We start from the raw sequence: 18,233 nt of genomic DNA, 5'->3' as shown, positions 1-18,233 counted from the left end.
GCAAGAAGTTAATCAACTTCGTGCAGCAAATCAGCGTCTAAAAAGGAAGCGAGAGGCATCAAGATACTTTATAGCAACTGGTGGTAGCTTGACAGGTGCTGAAGGACAGCAAAAAGCTCAAGAGCATGAGGAGCAACTACAGGAATCATCTAGACCACGGACTCGAAGGCCACCAAGATGCAGTAATTGCAATCAAACAGGCCATAATCGGCTTAAATGCCCTAGTAAACAGTCTCCTTCTTTATATAGTCAAATTCATTAAATTTGGTTGCAAAATGCTTCAAGATTTACGGTTGTGTTGGTGGTTGAATTTTTTTCTCGGGGACCGCGCAGCTCGGTGGTCCGCGCAGCTCGGTGGTGGATTACGTTAGGTGTCTGTCTATCTACGTAGACGCCAATTACCTATTTTTTTAAACTATAGGCTATTAACCTTTCCTGGGTTAGGTTCGCGAATTGATACTGTTTCAGATCAACGTTGTTTGTTCGTCAGTCTAATTAATTAATTTTATTGCTTGTTGATTTGTTCAGAATTCTTTATACTTAGATGGGGAAAGCTCTGTGTATGGGTATTACACGATCTGGTTAATAGTTTTCCCGCCTTCGGGTAAGCATTGATTAAACCATTATTACACTGCCAATCGATCAGCGTCCTGAACTATACCTTACCTTGCCATTTCATATGATTCTATAATAGTCTACATATCTGGTAGACTGGTTCTACTTAGTTGCAGCAGGACATGCCATCTAATAATATATTTCATTGCCTTATAATCAAGCAAGCATATAGGATGATATAGCATAACCACGTCAGCAACACCATTCTAGGTCAAAGCTTCCAGAGAGATATATTCTCTCGATCAACAGCACCCGACTGCGCCAAGTTCCACGCCAGCCAAATAGAGTTTCTCCATTGGTCGTGCACTTTGGGCTTCCGTGACCATTTAAAGTCAATAATGTAACTATTTTGGAAATAAATTTACCTCGCGTTAGCATAGGATAGGTTGGATGCCGGCTGATAAAATACCATTTCTTGGACTCCCGATCCCAGAGGATATTGTCGCAGCCTCTGTCCAAGGTAATCATCTCGCAGACGATACACTCCCTTTATGTTTGCCAAAGCAAAAACCACGTTAGAGAAAATCAAGATTCCTTATAGTTAAGATTCCTTATAGGATCAGAGTCATCAGACTAGATGGGAGAGTTCGAACATACTCGTACGCAACCTTGAAAGCGTCTCGGATTTCCTGACGCTCGGTTGCATCTCTGGCCCAAAAGTCGTTCAATCGGACTCCGGGCAGCCGATCCATCAGGATATACACAATATATCCACCAGGCACCGACATATCACGATCCTGTCTGTCTTGCTTATATTTGAGCAGTTTCGGGGCGGAGGAGCATCTCTCCCGAGTCAATTGCTCGAGGGCCTTCAGCTCCATTTTTGTCAGCCCTATAGGCTCTTCGGTAGCCTGAGATGCTCTTGATTCGGGGGAGTTGAACTCGGAGCCATGATATGGGATCCTGTCCGGGAATTATCTTTCTGCACAGGGGGCTCTTTCTTTCTTGCCCCCCTTTCCCCTCCTCGTTTTGCTTGGAATATGGTCCATAGGAATGGGCTTATTGCATTCTGATCTTAAGCACGGCACTTTCCCTGCTGTCAAGAACGTTCAAACACTCATAGGTCGCCCACGCTTCAGAGCGCGTAGGACGCTGACCTTCTCTTGCTGCATCGCATTGCGAGAACTTCTCACTCAGTTTTGAGACCAGCTTCCACGAGTCCCTCTGGTTTTCAGACAACAAGACAATTCTGCCGATGAAGTCAGTGCCAAAGAATGGGCCTTGTTTAGGGAGAGACATCTGTGCTTGGATGAGAGAGAGGTGAAGATGGGAAGATGCACAGTAACTAGCTTAAATGTTTGGACGGCTCCCTCTAATGATGTCAACATAATTTAGGCACCAGTCAGCATACTACTCATATGATCAGGTAGATATCTATATGTAATCTACGTATGTATGTACATGTACATAAGAGTGCTCTGTACGGAGTACTTTGTAGATTCAAAAAAAAGTAATTTACTATCACAATCACTATTACTGTTAATTAGTATTAATTATTATCAAATTAATTAGTTTAGAGCCGCATAGCTATTATTTACCTTTTAATTGATCAATTGAACTACTCTACGGAGTAGAATACATTCTTTCACTCCCCTCCATACTCCGTAAGTCGAAAGCCCATCATCCGTCATCGGCGGACTCCGTTCTGTTCGTTCTTCACCGCTCTACAGTATTCCAAATAATAGGTATCAATCATTGTTCTTATTTTCTGGACCTGGTTCAAGCAAGGTTCGGTAGGTAGTACTTGCCCCATCCTTATCTATGGATCGATCATCGATCCATTATTGTTACTCTGATGGAAAATTGGAAATCCGTACGGAGTGCCTTTTAGGTACTAGTAGTCCAGTACTAACCAATCTAGGTGGTAACTTACTTCTGTCGACTCTTTTCATGAGTCGATTGGTTGATTGATATTGATTGATTGAATATCGTCAACCTTGGGTAATATTAACAGGTGGTACGTATTGGTATTCTAGAAGTGGATCAGTCCGTCAAGTCGGTTGGCTGGAAAAAATTTTTTTTTGCTTTGCTTTGCTTTGCTTGCTTTTGTTTCAACCTTTTTTGTTGTGAGCTGTACAATTGAGTTTGCTGTTTGCTGACAAGAATATTTGTCAGCCGCAGGCGGAATTTCTTCCGGCCGGAATTATTAATAATAATACGGAGTCCGGAGTACTTGGCTTGGTTAAGTCGGTCTCCACAACGGTCAGCTTGGAAGGCTGGAAGCCTAGAACTGTCTGAGCACGCTGCTTGTTGTCCACAGTCTGTGCCATCTCCACTACCCGATACTCCGCACTGCTAGTCGGCCGTTCACTAGGTACGGAGTAGGTATGGAGTATACAGTACTAGCGATAAGCAGCAGTTTTTTTTTTAGCTAGCTTGTTGGTCGGTCGTCTGACAGGACGCGGGAGAAGAAGAATTCATTCATATGAATCAAGAAATGAAGTTTCTTAGAATAGAAACAGAAATAGAAATATTTAGGTCGGTAGTGTCCTGCACGGCGACGATCATCACTCCTGTCTCGACTCTCGTGTCTCCGAAACGAAACGCCGTGGAGTACTCCGTAGTTCTACTCCGTACGTACGGAGTACTCCGTCGTGCATTTTTATTTATCGGGCCCGATTCCTCCGTACTCCGTAGTCCGTATCCGTCGGTATCACGGAATCAGTGCCACTGACTTTGTCCTGATGGAGTATGGTTTACATGTTTGCTAGTTTAGTAGGACAGCTGTTGCCGGCCTAAAACTCTAGGCATCATTTATTTCACCGGTCGTCTTTTTCCATTTATATCCAAATGAAATAAATGGATAGATAGATAGATTAGCTGCACACTAAGACACTGACTAGGTAGATGGTAATTTTACCTAGATAGATAGCCTACTCTAATAGGTAGATATTGTAGTAAATTCCAATTCTGATTATTACAGGGTATTACAACTGGTTGGCTTATTGTCACCTCATTATTTTTCCTCTTCGGCTTCGTGATGATCACTGCCGCCTGTGGTCCGTGCCCGTGTCTGTGCCCGTCCGCTCGCTCCTCTCCGCTCTCCGCTTCGGAATGTATCCCGTCTCGGATTGTGTCCCGTCGTTGTTCTTCCCGACGCGTACAGAGTACATCTCTGAATGTATGGACATAATGTACATACATACAGCTTATATGTGACGTTTATTCTCTGAATACTTTACTTTGTCAGATCAGGTATCGACTTTGAACTAGATGTTCACCTCTTTTTTTTTCTTCTTTCCAGTGGGTCAGTCGAGTCGAGTACTAACTACTATACAGAGTACAGTTTGTACCGGTTGTACTCCACTCTGTACATGTGCTGTATGATGTATCTAGGTACATATCTATGTGACTATTAATAGTCTATAGCAGTTCGTTAACTGCATGTTCCCTGCCTAAGGTTCAAAAAGCGTTGTCAGAACTCAAATCCACAGCGAGCGAAGTAAGTAAGGATTTACATATGACTGAACATTCAACTTGGACTGGTGACTGTGTGAACTATGACGATGAACTACGAACCTTACTCCGGTATGTATGTATGTATGTATGTACCTTCCTAGGTAGGTAGGTAAATAGGAAATTTTTAAAAAAATACTGACTATCAACTTACTTGATTCATTGATTGATTGATTGAATTATGTGAATTAGGTAGGTAATAATAATAATAACAATAATGATGCTTTATCTAATGAATAACAATAATAGTCATAATCATAATAATGATGATGATCTACCTACGTGAAAACCTACATACTTGAGTAGTGTTGCATACAACACATACATCGACATATGACTGACGATCATGCAGCGTACGTATGTGTATCGACTACAGATACTACTAAATAAAGAAAGAACTCTGTCGAGATAATATCGCCTAATTAATTAAAAGAATTAATTGCTCAGTAAGCCCCTCTCTCTCTGTCTCTCACTTTTGTCTCTCTTCAGTCTCTCTGATGATAAATAGCTGTTATCATTATTTGCTAAGTTAGATACTCACTCATTCATTCATTTATTGCCCTGCGGGCTGTGGGGTAAACTACCTGCCTACCTACCTACCTACCTAACGTCACTTAATTTTTTTTTCGATGAGATTAGTAAAGAAGTACATGTGTATATACGTACGGAGTAAAAACGAGAGGGGGCGAACGTTCAAACTTCTTTTACCCCTGTCAGGAAATCTTTATTTTTTTATCAATAAGAATAACATGTTACCTACGTAGGTATACTGGTAAGAGTATGTAAACAATTTAGTTTTCTCAGTCAGTCAGTCTCCTACTTTAGTTAGCATCACTAAATAACAAGCATCTTGTCTACTATCGCCAAACACAAAAGTGACGACAACCCACACCTTCATGCGTATAAACCGCCAGAGCAGGTAGATTATGTATGTAATTAGGTCATAGATAGATGTTAGAGTCCTGTTTATATCCTTTATAGGTAAATTTGTACAAATGTGTTGCAAGTGGATCTAACCAACAATCTAGAAAGAGAAATGAATGAGTCAGTGAATGAGCGATTATCTTTTTCGTCTATGTAACCTCCACGAGGTAGCTACATGAGACGTACATATGAATGTACATATGTGCGTATATACCTCATACATAGGTGTTAGCCTGCTATTTGCTGGATCTGGGGCTGAGACTGGGGCTGGGGCCAGATTCGGGTAGTAAGCGAGCATGCAAGCGAGCAAGCGAGCAAACAAAGCACCAACGCCAAGCACGTAGGCTGTTTCAGCAAAGCGACTATCGATAACATACTTTTACGGGTGAAAGAAAATCTGGGGCTAGAAAAAAGAAAGAAAGAGACTAGAAGCTCACCCTGGCCCCTAGTATAATTTTTGGGTCATTGCATACCTGTACTGTACCTACTAATGTAGGTCATCCATGATCGTCGTCATTGCCTCAGATGGGTAGGACAACATCCAACATCCATGTACGGTGCCTAATGTTGGATCTACTTACAGGTTTTTTTTTCTCTCTACATACTAGTAGATCCTCTTGATTACTCGCAGGATGCTTAGGGGGAAGAGAAATCGGAAACCAGAAATCTTGTCTCGTCGATGTTCCCCTAATACAACGTAATCACGCCTAGCTGTAGACTGCTGAGAATCAACTTGTAATGCCAGTCCTGAAACAGCTTGAATAAGTCCTATATATCTAATGTATCCAGGCCGTTAGCGAGTTCTGCTGCTGTTAACGGGGATTTATTCTTTTTCTTTTCTACTGACTATAGCTTTGCTCTCAGTAATTGCTAGAGTAAAAAAAAATGCAGATCAGCTCAGACTAGAAGCTGACTGCAAGGGACTTATTTGAGTCGGTCAAGGTTGTGTATGGCTGTTAAATATGAAATTTTGTACTTTCATTATATGTTTTCATCATCCAACAGGATGTCTTGGAGCATTTGAATGCAAGGCTCTATTCAGACAAGAACATGACTTGTTGGGCCATTATAGCAAGCGACCTCAATGAGTCTCAGCAGGGATTCACCAAAATAATCCTCATAACCTGGCTGGTATCTGCTTCAACTGCGAGCATAGAGCAATGATTGGAATCGCAGAGCTTCTGCGCCGAAGAGGCTCTTCCAGAGCGAGCTCGAGGCCATCTGTAATGAAAGATTGCCCTGAAGGAAATGTAATAGCAGCTATATAAACAAGAGAGATAAGTTTTTTTCTGCCTCAGGCAGAAACTTTTATCGATTAGCAGCAATGGCATCCCGCGCTAGGCCTGTTTGGGCGACTCTGATATTCCCCGCGCCTCGTCCATGATCTTTGCCTCCAACAATATCAATGATTGTTGTCTCTAACCTTTGTCGTTCAAATATTATCCATATACTATCTATTCTTGCGCATTCCTGGCCATCTATATGATAAAGAGCTCTTATCGTTAATCTGATACAGCTTCGACGTCATTCCATTTTCCACCTACCCCACACTTGACAGAATCCTTCAGCAGCGACATTCTGTCCAGCATCTGGATACGGTCTTTATTCCCATGACAAATCGCGCAATATGCGTCTCATAAAGAGCAGCATTGAGCGAAACGGCTCCGGTGCCGTCACGCTCTGTCCCGAGGAGCCCGAGGACATGGTTCGTCTTACACACGACAGACAGACTTTCTTAACTATATGCTGATCGCGATTCCTTCTCTTTCTTGACAGTGGCATGCCTACAATCTCATCCGACCAGGTGACCTCCTCCGCGCGAGCGCGGTCCGTAAAGTGACGACCACCCAAGACAGCGGCACCACCACCTCCACGCGCGTCCATCTCATGCTGCAGATCCGAGTGAAGAGCCTCGACTTCGACCCCCAGAGCTCTCAGCTCCACGTGAGCGGCCAGATTATGAACGAGACGCAACACACCAGAGTCGGACAGCATCATACCCTCGATCTGGAACTACATCGCAACTTTACGCTAGAAAAAGAAGTCGGCGCCGAGGGTGAGGGGCTTGGATGGGACAGCGTCGCCATCGACATGCTGAAGGATGCGGTGGATGAAGGCGGGAAGAGACGGGCGGAAGCGGTGGCGGTGGTGATGCAGGAAGGGCTGGCTCATATCTGCTTCATCACCCAGTTCCAGACGATCCTGAAACAAAAGGTCGAGATGTCGATCCCGCGTAAGAGACAAGGGGGTAGTGATCACGACAAGGTCGGTCATTGCTTGTGCTCGAAAGTCGGTAGGCTAAAGCTGATGTTTCGGGCAAGGGTATGGCCAAGTTTTTCCAAGTCACGCTGGACACGTTACTCCGGCAGATGGAATTCAACGCCAGTTCGACAGCGTCGACCAGCAATGAGCCGGTCAGACCGATCCTGCTGGCCTCTCCCGGATTCGTGGCGGCCGGTTTCCAGAAACACATCCAGTCGGCAGCATCGACAAACATGCCCGCCCTCAAACGCCTTCTGCCCAGTATTGTGGTAGTACATTCTGCCTCTGGTCACCTCCATGCACTGTCCGAAGTCCTCCAGTCACCTTCCGTCAAGACCCTTCTCGCCGATACCAAGTATGCGCGCGAGACCAAATTGATGGATGATTTTATGGAACACCTCCGCAAGGAGACGAACAAGGCCACGTACGGCCCACGCGAGGTCGAGAAGGCCGTCGATCAGGGTGCTGTCGGCAGAGGCGGAGGAGTTCTCATCATATCAAACCGCCTATTCCGCGCGCAGGACGTCGCGGAGAGAAAGCGGTGGGTTGCGCTGGTCGACCGGGTCCGCGACGTTGAAGGCGGCGAGGTGCGAGTGCTGAGTTCCGACCACGAGAGTGGGAAGCGACTGGACGGGTTAGGAGGCGTCGCAGCTCTCCTGACATTCCCGATTGCGGAGGAGGAACTCGTCTCGGACGAGGACGAGACGGTAGCGGACGGAATGGTAACAACGAACGGACAGCAGGCTGTTGAAGCGCATTAGAGGCACTTATTCGAACTAAGGATATCGATCAAAAATGAAGCATTTAAAGGACTGTATATAATGCGGGATGGTCTAGACAGTAGAATTCCCATACATAATCCATTACGTTTCTATCGCAAGTTCTTGTCCTCTACAGTCCAATACCTGTTCATGAGACGACGCTTCTGTTTTCATGCTGAGATCCTGCAATTCTGCCTCGTCGTCTCACGTCGTGTTTTACATGACAAGATATCCCTCCCGCTGTTATGTTAAGAAAAGAAAAGAAAAAAAAAGGGATTGGGAGTTTCTCCTCCCTCCCGGGTACTCGTACGAACGAACAAAGTGATTGATGGTTAGATCATACATACATAGATCAGATCATCATAGAAATGCTGGTGATGGAGATGTGAATGTACTAGTGATGGTGATTTAAATCTCTACTCTATGCAACAAATAAAAAAGAAAAGAAAAAGGAAAGGCAACTTTTTATATTCTGAAATATGATCAGGACCAATCTGCTGTACAGTCATGTCTGCAAGAAAGGTAGGTCTAAACATCTATCAGAAATTGTTTGGAGGTGAAAGGGACAGTGATGGATACATAGGTAGTATTCAGTTTTCAAGTTAGGGCTTACTCTCAGCAAGATTATATATTAAGAACACATGCCCAGCACATAAGCACATGAACTGAACGTGAACAGACCAGACTATTATCAGCATTGTGCAAATAAGAATTAGCTTCAAAGACTGGGAACATGATGTTAATTACGAATTGAGGAATGGTTTAAGGAGTAGGGAAACTAAGCAGATCTGTAATTAAGAGCAGCAGGATTATTATTAGGGGGAGATTTTAAGAAAAGTCAGTCAGTCAATTTCCTAACTACGGAAATAGTTTATTCGTACTGTTGACAGGTGGATTGAGAATGCTTAGCTTGCGGGGAAACGCGCTTCGCCTCATCGTGGGGGCTGTGTTCCAAGCTTAATTAAAGCTGGCAGCTGCCCTAGCCATCTACGTCCATGTTATTGTTCTCCTGGTACTGCAACATGACACTTAAATAGGTTCACTAGAATAAAAGTGGTAGTATTCTAACCAGATTACTCCGTACATGTAACAAGTCCGGCAGACAGTTGATTCACTTCAGATGGCATCGCCAACCCGCTCTGTTAGTCTTCTGAGTCTCCCCCAGGAGCTTATCGAATGTATCCTCCTTCATCTACGAGCAGGTCCATCTCTGCAGGATCTTGGCAGGGTGGCCCAAGTGTGCCATCGATTGCACCGACTGGCCACCCCGATTCTCTACTGTTCGGTCTGGCTTCGACATCCAATCAATGGCGACAGATTTGCCTGGACGATACAGCACTGTCCGGCGTTGATCCATCTCATCCGTGAATTGCAATTTCATTACCATTGCGAGGAGAGTGAGGACCATGGTCCCGAAGACCTTGACGGGGTCACCTCTCAGTTATTCAACCTGGAGGCCCTCGTCATCAGGGCCAAGTATTTTGAGGCACGACCTTCTTACCCCAACCTGCCCCCAGCTAAGGAGCTGGAGGCTGTGGAAAGATGGGAAGAGAACAGGCTGTTCTGTCAAGCTGCCCGACCAGGCTCACAAGTTCTTCCTGCCCTAAGCTCCTGTAAACAGGTCAATCTCAGTGCTGCTCATTCATTCATTTCCTTTCCTTTCTATTCTTTTGTTCTGACGTCCTTCAGGCGACCTCGGATTTGATTATGAAATAAACCGGGAGGATGTCTGGTGGAATATGTACCTCAAGGAGGCAGTCTTCTATCACCCCGGACTGCGCCGTATCTCCATCACCGGTGCTGTTTTTACAGGATTTAGTCTTAATAATTCCAAGCGACTTGCGCCGGCCAGTCGATCAACCCAATTGGAAGAGCTAATCCTGTTAAACTGTGACATTGGACCGGAAGCCATTTCGGAAATTCTCACCTATCCCCGTGCGCTGAAAAGGTTCACCTTTAAAGGCGAGGAGACAACCCCTATGGTGGGCATCGAACGCAGCAATGACAGGGGCTAATATGTAGATGCCTTGAGACCGCATGCATCCTCCCTGGAATACCTAGATCTGGACCTCTACTTCCAATATGATGAAAGTGTGGATCTCAGCGACTTCTCTGCTCTCAAGCACCTCACGATTCATCCCGAGATGTTGACGGAGGATTGGAAGGGGATGGAACCCTTTGGAAAGCTTCTCCCACCCAGTCTGGAGAGCATCACCTTTCGGGATCACTTTGGTGCCTTCCCTCTGGCAACCATCTACGAGAAGGTGTTGAGTGGAGAGCTTCCTCATCTGCGCACTCTTACCTGCCATACTCCTGTCCCTCCAGCCAAGGATATGACCACCGAAACATGCAAGGATGGCAAGACTTTTGTGGAAGCGTTTAAAGAGTTGGGTGTGCAGCTCTCTGCCGCCGTCGTCGATGATCCGACGAGGATGCCTGAATATGACTCTTGCCCCTGCGAATGCTGGTACTATTACCATCGCTTCGGGGGGTATATGGATTATTGGTGAAATGCTGTCAACCTGGGAAGCTATCATTCACACTAGGGGTTCACTAGATAACCTAGTTTTTCTTTTGTGCCCCAGTATGTTTGACAAATGCAAGGAACAAGAGATTGATGTGATTTCCAGACTCAGAATACAGTACCTACTATATTTCACTTGGTAAACACCAACCACGGCGAGAATAACAATATTCAGCTTTACTAGCCAGGGTTGCTGATAGAAGGAAGCACATGAATATTGGCAGATATCCCGGCATACTACCCAAAAAGGTAGGTGATAGGTAGTTTTGTAAGCAGGCAGTTCAGGAGTATTATTACCATTACCTCCGTGCAGTACAGTACCCAAGGTGGAGTATGATAAAATAAACTCCGATCACATTGGTAATAATCAATTGATCACTTGGCATGATATGCTTGTGTTACTCTGTAAGTGAGGTGGATGCTCGGCACAAAGTATCCCCGGACCGAGCATCCGACTCAACTGATGTCACTCCACCCATCAGACCCTCCTACGTCTTCACACCCCTATCAACACCCTCTAGACACAACATCCATGCCTCGCCATCTTCAATTCGTCGTCGCCACTGTCGACAGCGATGCCCGACCCGCCCCGGCGCATCCTCGAGAAGTCCAGGACCGTACGCCGCCGGTACCAGCGCAGCAACAAGCGCTTCCAGTTTACCGCGTCCCAGATCGAACGCATTGAGCGCGAGGAGGAGCGCGAACGCAGAGCCCAGAAGCTGCGCGAGAGGGAAAAGAAGCGGATCGCCAACAAGAAGAAGAAAGCCGAGAAGGAGGCCCGAGAGCGCGAGGAGCGCAGACGGCTGGGTCTGCCCGATCCCAATGTCAAGGTCCCGGCCAGCCAGCCCCGTCTGCTGAATTTTTGGAGAGGAAGAAAGAGCAGCAGCAGCAGCAATTGACGGAGTTGAGTGAAAAAGAGTCGAGTCAGCAGGACACGGAAGTGGAGACGGAAGCTGAAGACTGGTTCGATGAAGATCAAAGCCAGAGTGACGCTCAGGCTGGATCTGGCACTTCCAGAGACAGCAATGAGAAGGTCTCAGCTGTCACCGCTCATGGACAAGATTCACACCGGGCAATGCCACCAACGATGATGGTAACAGACTGTGACGGGAATGTGAATGAGCACTCCCCTCCAGACCCTGTTCTCGATCTAGGGGAGTCCTTTCGGGATGAAACTGCCATCCTGCTGGAAGACTTGGATCCTGACACTCTACAACTGTCAGGCCAAACTCAGAATGAGCATCCTGAAACTGATGTCAGCTGTGCACAGTCACAATCTGAGGCTTCTTTGACCTCACGCTCCACTTGTGAACCTATATCTCAGCCTGACTCAACGTGCCCTTCTGCAAAGGGAGATAGCTCAAAAATCCCGCCAGACATGGCCTCTCCAAGTCACAACAAGATGTCTCCAGCTGAATGTGACGGTCCGGAGCCATTCGTTATTTACCAGGACCCAGATGATGTCATCGCCCAGATCTCGACTCAGGATCTGCTCGAAGTCGACGATGGCAAGGACGACTACAAAGAAAACTGGCATCCGAATATCCCGTACGGACCGCAGCAGCGGAGGCAGCCAAACGACGTGACTCCACGCCGTCGGCCCAAGCCATACAGCGAGCTTCAGACGCGGGCAGAGAGACAGCCGTTGATGACTCTTAGTCAGGCTCCTGATACCCTGATGGATGAAACGAGCAAGAAGAAGTCTCCTTTAACGACTCGATCTAGACGAGGCTCGTCACCTACGCCGATTGGACGCAAGAAGCAGGTCGCAGGAAATGCGGGCATGCCTGCATCTACTGCCAGTCCTACGAAAGATTGTCTGGTCGCTAATGAAGACGATGACGAGGATGAGTTTGGCGAATTCGACCTGACGATGGAAGAGCTCGAGGCGCTTTGCGCGTGATCTAGCTGGTTGAAGCAAATTGCGATCATTTTCATCTCGACGTACGCGACGATCTATTCTCGACAATCACCTCGTGAGGTATAAAGTAGCGGACGAGCAACATGACTCGACAGGCAGATGACATGGAGATGATCGAAAACCGTCACCTATTATCCACCTCGACGAAATTATACCTGCATAGCAGGACACGAAGTTATTCATTAGAAGAAGCGGCGTTTGTCTATCACCAGAAGGCGCGAGATCAGACGGGTGGGCTTTTTATTTTATTTTTGTTTTAACTGTAGATACCCTTCTTTGTCTTTTGTTTTATTTTGCCCCCCCCCATTTGTTTTTTCTATAGCATGGGATAGGATAGGACAGGATAGGATAAGATAGGGAGAATTGCATGGCATGTATACATGTAATGTATGTACTATATTCTAGCAAGCAAGAGAAATGAATTTTTTTTTATTTAAAAAAAAGATCGACTGATTGTTTTTACCATAGCATTATCACACACATACACACATATATATAAGCTCTCTCTCTGAAGTGAAGTGAAGCGCAAACTTTATAATTAATTACCTTACCTCCTGACGCTACAAGTGATACCCCTCAATCTTGATTAGGAGAGGAAAGAAGAAGACAAAAAAAAAAAGAAAGAAAGAAAGAAAAGAAAAGAAAAAGAAAAGAAAAAGAAAAAGAAAAGAGGAAAAAGGAGGGGTAATTACTTTTTCTTTTTTTGAAAAAATACCCATCCCAGAACGTTTGAATGAACGAACATAGTACGGTAGTAATAGTAGTTACTACTAAGCATATACATATATATATAGTAAGTAGTAGGAGACAGTTTACGCCTTGTTTTTTTTTGTCGTTTTTTAATGAATATTTCTCTTTTCTCTCTCTTTTTAATCTTCTGTCTGGAGGTACTGTCATTCTCAAGTTATTAATCAATAATAATAATCATGCCTCTTCCTCCATCCGCTAGGAACTACTTGTAAGAATATATATTTTTTATTTTATTTATTTTTATTCTTATTTTTTTTTGCATTTAGTCCCCCATTCTTGAATTTTTTTTCTTCATTCAGTATTTCTTTGTCGCATAGCGTAGAGAAATATCATCACATCACCACCGGCATTTCGTTTCCATGATGTGACATCAAATCAATCACATGCCTTCTTTCATCCTTTCCCCGTGTGTATGTATGTGATCAATCACGTTGTTCGATCGTACGTACGTACGGAGACCCGGAAGATACTCCCAATTCCTTTTCTTTCTTTTTTCTTTCTCTTCTTAACATAACACCGGGATGGGGATATTTGTCATGTAACACATGAAAAATACTAACAGAAAAAGGAGGTCAAAAACTAAAGTAAATTAATTCATTTCCTCATCGACCAACTAATTTACTCCTCGTCTTCCTCCTCCTCAACAGTCGTCCGGGCAATGCGGTCCAGGTCACGCTGGCCGCTCTGCGTGATGCGGCGACCGCCCTTCTCCTCGTCAATCTCGACAACGCCAATCTTCTCGAGCGCCTGCAGGATCTTGCGGTCGACCTGACCCGAGGCGTCGACGTGGTGCGAGGGCCGCGAGCCGCGGTTCTTGGGCGAGCCGTGCACCTTGCGGAGGCGACCGACGCCGACGGTCTTGCGGAGGTAGATGTGGCGGGCGACGGCGGCGGCGCGGACGTAGAACCTGGAGGCGCAGCGCGTTAGCGCATAGCAAGTAATTATAGAGTGTAGGGCAGACGTACCAGTCAGCGTCCTGCGGAGGGAGCTCGTTGGAGCAAGAGGTCTTGACAGTGTCGACCCATCCTGTTGCAGTCAGTCAGTCGAGTCTGCACAAAATGCCTACCCTGCGATGTTCCCCACGAACCTGGAATCTGGAGCTTGCCCTGACGCTTCAGGAACGCGGAGTAAGCCGCGATGAACTTTTGCGCCTGCAGTTGAAAAAATCCCGTCAGCCATGGCTCTTCTTCCCTGTATGGCATTTGCATCCTGTGGCCTGTCGCTCGGTCGCTCTGTCGCTCTCTCGCTGCATCTCCCTTGAATTGAGATAGCTCTCTCTTCGCAATTATCCTCAGACTAATCCACCTAGTTCGAGACCATCGTCCATAAGACCTCCCAATATCCTCAATCTCAACCTGAGCAATCTGTCCCCCACACGCCGACTCAACTCATTCTCATTCAATTCCTCCACTCGCACGTAGCAGCATCCTCTTCTATCTATTTCTCTCTCGAGAGAGAGACACAGCGAGAGAGCACCGAGCACCCAAAGAAAGGCCCGAGATGACACCAACTCAATTCAAAGGCAGCAAGCAAGCAAGACAGCAAGCAACTTACGTCCACATCGCGAACGGTGACACCACCCATGGTTGCGACTTGCTGGTTATTCTCTCTCGAACCTCGTCGAAAAGAAAGGTTTGTAGACGGACGGACGAGGAGGGGCGTTGTCGTGGTCGAGGCCTCGAAAATTCGCACGCACAACAAGGACAGGACAGGACAGGACAGGCACTGGGGTTGGTGGTTCGGATTCTGTGCGGGCGCGCTTTCGCTTAGCCTGTCGGGGTTTAGCCGTGCCCTAAGTTTTCCTAACGGAGAGAAGCGCCAAGACTGGTCAGGCTGTCAGGCATCAATTCCTGCCTCAGGCATAAACATATACTATACTTCAGGATTTATCTAACTAGCAGAACTGCATAGCACAACTGTTGTTGGAAAAGAAAACAGAGAATTCTGCATTATTAGAGTATCCTACACTACTGTACAGTGGTATCGAATTATGTAATCGTCACTCGTGGCTCTAAGCAACAAGGAAAAAAGAACAAAAACAATACCCAAAAACAATACAATACCCAACCTTGACCCTCTATCTAGCCCAACGCCTAACCCATCCGTATAGTAGTTATAGTAGTGAGACTGCATTCTACAACGTTGGCGCCCGCTTGAGCCCAACGCAATACCGCACAAACAGCGTATCAATAAAGTGCTCGTGTCGGATCCCCGGCGGGCGGCACTTCTCAAACTCGTCGATGGCCCCCTGCACGCTGAACCCTTTCCTCTCGATCAGGTAGCTGACGATCAGGAAGCCCGTCCGGTTGAATCCGTAGTGGCAGTGTACCCCGACCAGCGGGCGCGTACACTCCCCCTCGCCCTCGCCCTCGCCTTGCTGCTTCTCCTTCTCCATCTTGTCCGTAATCTCCCTCTCCAGCCGATCGACCAGGCCGATGAAGTCCCGCGTCTCGTCCGGCGTCGGCGGGATCTTCGATACCGTCGGGTGCTTGTGGTAGTGGATCCCGCCTTTCTCCAGCTGGTTGGGATCGTACACGGGGTTCTCGTGGCTGATGTCCACCACCGCGTAGATCTTGTCCTTCCATCTCTGCGAGAAGAGAACCGGGTTATGCTCCTCATCCACCTCCCGCAGCATCTTCAGCGCCACGAAAGTGTCCGCGATCGGCTCCGACGTGGGCGCCACCTTCTTCCATTTGGCGAGATTCTTGACATCCCACTTGCCAGAGGTGTTCAGATGTTGCAGCTGCCAGCCCAGATTGAGTCGATGATCCACGTGCTTGAAGAGAAAGTCTTGGATGAGGCCTGCCAATGTCCGGTAGGTCGCACGGTCATAAAGAAGCGCATGAGAAGCGGGCGCAGGGAGGATCGTCGTCTTCACGACCCGCCTCGGATTGACGGAGCCCGTATTGTTCGTCTGCTTCTCGTCGGACTCGTCGCTGTCCCGCGGTAAGACAGCCTCCCCATCTGCGGCCTCGACTCCGAACTCTGCCTCATGCGCGCGTGGGTCGTAAGGCGCCGGAATCTGATTGTGAACCCGGGACGCGTTGGGCACGACAGAGCTTCCGGTATCGGTATCCATTCTTGTTTCGCCGTGGGTGCTTCCGAAATACTTGAGGAGCTTCTCAATCTCCGCCGGCTTGGTGATTGCGTCGGCCTCACCGGCCACGAGCAAAACGGGCGTTTGCAGACCCATCCAGACCTCCTGGCCCGGCATGCCCCCAACCGGCTTGTCGTCCTTGTATTCCGGCAGACTGCCCCAGGCCATCCGTCTCCACACGGCCGATCGGCTTTGCGCATTGAACCGCACTTGGAGCTGTCGCGTATCAGGATCGGCGTCGTTTCCGACGAACCGAGAGACACTCTTGCTCTTGAGACCACCGCGCCGGTCCCAGAGTCGCCATAGATTGAAAATGGGGTTGGGGATCCAGAGCAGTCGACGGAACAGAGCCACTTCCCGTGGAGAAGGGGGCGCCGCTTTGGGACAGACAGCAATGAGACCCAAGATATGTTGCTGTAGCTCAGTTTTCACGGGCGAAGTGGAAGACGCCAGCAAGGCAGACAAAGAGCAGCCCAGGCTGTGCGCAATCAACACGACACCTTGTCCAGCAGCCCTGTCGCGATGCCTTTCAATTACCACAGCAAGCAGCTCTGCCAGCGCCTCGATCGTGTACGCATCCCAGGACTTCGGGGAGAAGGACGACAGGCCGCAGCCGGGGAGGTCGATTCCAAGACACGGCCCGACATTGGACAGACTGGTGAGAAGCGGGTGGAACTGCGCCAGAGATCCGCCCAAGCCGTGTACAAAAACCAGCAGAGGAAGCGGGCTGGGCTTGGACGGGAATTTATCCATCTGGGGGTGCTGGCGGAAGAACGTTCTGACGGAAGGATAGGTGGCCACCGAAGTCGTGTAGGAGACGTAGGACGAGTGTTTCTTGAGTAGACCCGGATCCACATACTTGTCTGTCATGGCAATCATAGACGTTAGTCGTAGTTTCGTACTGTATAAAAACAGGGCGACGACGAACCACTGTTGGAAAATCTCTGATACGTGGTCGCAAACTCCCTCTCGCTGACATCGGCGATCTTCTTCCGGATCGACGACGAGCTGCGCTGCTCGCTCTCCTCGTCTTCGGACGACGACGTCACGGTCCCGCTGGAGGCTTTGTGATAGTGCCGCCTCACCGGCGGCCGCTCCGGTTGTCTGCGGCGAGCCCAGAGGCCCGACAGAATTCCACAGCCAGCCATTGCGGTCAAGCAGGTGGTCCAAAACAGCAGATTTGTCCAGTTCAAGCGCACATGGCTCCCGGCGTCGGCCCACCACAGGTGTATGAGCCGTCCGAATAGACCGCTGCGGGAGAAGGAAAGGGCCACGTTTCCGTCGGGCTGGGGAGTGAGCGACGATAAGAACGAGGAGAAGGAGGAGGAGGGAAGATTAGGATCTATCGACGATGCCATTGTCGGCGCGGCACTGGACGCAATTTATGGAGATCAGGTAGCTAGCTCCCACCCCTAGGAGAGCAGTCAGGTCCGTGACTCTAGCGCCCGGCAGAGCCCCGAAGCACCAGCGTGGCCAAGCAATGCTCAGCAGCCTCAGCTTCCCCGGGCTTCCCAGTGCCCAGGATCCGCGACTCTGGACAGGATCAGGATCCGCAGCCAACGGGGCTGATCACTCCACGGGATATCAGCAGGGCGCCCTAGTGGCATACAGGCAGCGCTGGGCACGAATGCGGCGGTGGAGAGCGATCAATAGTGGACTCTCGCCAGCACATCAACGCAGCACTGGCCAGCCAATAGGTAGTTTGAATCGGGCCCAGTGCAGCTCTCGCTGGCTGTGAGTGTGGCTGCGAGTGTTCTCTTTGGCGTCAACGGAAGCGCTGCGTTCGGGCCGCTGCCGCTAGAAGAGCAGATTGCGTCAGAGTTCAGGCTTGCTGCAGGCGATCAGGGAGTGCAGGGATCTGGCATTATTGGACGATTCTGTGGCAGCAGATGCAGTCAGCAGAGAGAATAGGAGGAAAAGAAC

The 18,233-nt window shown here is 48.0% G+C and overlaps 6 protein-coding genes across 6 annotated transcripts; 3 read left to right on the top strand and 3 right to left on the bottom strand.

The window, feature by feature from the left end:
• Positions 1-826: 826 nt before the first annotated feature.
• On the bottom strand, positions 827-1,436 carry T310_5139 (Uncharacterized protein; the record flags this gene model as incomplete). Its single annotated transcript, XM_013472014.1, has 2 exons — positions 827-959; positions 1,213-1,436. The coding sequence occupies 2 exons, from the start codon at positions 1,434-1,436 to the stop codon at positions 827-829; spliced, it is 357 nt and encodes a 118-aa protein (XP_013327468.1).
• A 2,233-nt stretch (positions 1,437-3,669) lies between these two features.
• Positions 3,670-4,357, top strand: T310_5138 (uncharacterized protein; the record flags this gene model as incomplete). Its single annotated transcript, XM_013472013.1, has 4 exons — positions 3,670-3,749; positions 3,806-3,936; positions 3,978-4,143; positions 4,321-4,357. 4 exons carry the CDS (start codon positions 3,670-3,672, stop codon positions 4,355-4,357), a joined length of 414 nt encoding a protein of 137 aa, XP_013327467.1.
• A 2,265-nt stretch (positions 4,358-6,622) lies between these two features.
• Positions 6,623-8,018, top strand: T310_5137 (Translation factor pelota; the record flags this gene model as incomplete). The annotated part of the gene is made up of 3 exons (XM_013472012.1): positions 6,623-6,700; positions 6,772-7,260; positions 7,293-8,018. 3 exons carry the CDS (start codon positions 6,623-6,625, stop codon positions 8,016-8,018), a joined length of 1,293 nt encoding a protein of 430 aa, XP_013327466.1.
• Positions 8,019-9,138: 1,120 nt separating this feature from the next.
• On the top strand, positions 9,139-12,445 carry T310_5136 (uncharacterized protein; the record flags this gene model as incomplete). The annotated part of the gene is made up of 7 exons (XM_013472011.1): positions 9,139-9,631; positions 9,708-9,953; positions 10,041-10,485; positions 10,565-10,602; positions 10,767-10,791; positions 10,957-11,159; positions 11,259-12,445. The coding sequence occupies 7 exons, from the start codon at positions 9,139-9,141 to the stop codon at positions 12,443-12,445; spliced, it is 2,637 nt and encodes an 878-aa protein (XP_013327465.1).
• Positions 12,446-13,831: 1,386 nt separating this feature from the next.
• T310_5135 (40S ribosomal protein S19) lies at positions 13,832-14,797 on the bottom strand (the record flags this gene model as incomplete). Its single annotated transcript, XM_013472010.1, has 4 exons — positions 13,832-14,120; positions 14,179-14,239; positions 14,301-14,577; positions 14,768-14,797. The coding sequence occupies 4 exons, from the start codon at positions 14,795-14,797 to the stop codon at positions 13,832-13,834; spliced, it is 657 nt and encodes a 218-aa protein (XP_013327464.1).
• A 550-nt stretch (positions 14,798-15,347) lies between these two features.
• On the bottom strand, positions 15,348-17,458 carry T310_5134 (Polynucleotide 5'-phosphatase; the record flags this gene model as incomplete). Its single annotated transcript, XM_013472009.1, has 2 exons — positions 15,348-17,173; positions 17,239-17,458. The coding sequence occupies 2 exons, from the start codon at positions 17,456-17,458 to the stop codon at positions 15,348-15,350; spliced, it is 2,046 nt and encodes a 681-aa protein (XP_013327463.1).
• Between the last annotated feature and the right edge of the window lie 775 nt (positions 17,459-18,233).

The sequence above is a fragment of the Rasamsonia emersonii genome, assembly GCF_000968595.1.
Source record: "Rasamsonia emersonii CBS 393.64 chromosome Unknown ctg1118621760242, whole genome shotgun sequence".
Taxonomy (NCBI): Eukaryota; Fungi; Ascomycota; class Eurotiomycetes; order Eurotiales; family Trichocomaceae; genus Rasamsonia; species Rasamsonia emersonii.
Note: the sequence above shows the minus strand (reverse complement) of the source record. Positions and strands in the feature narration are given on the sequence as shown.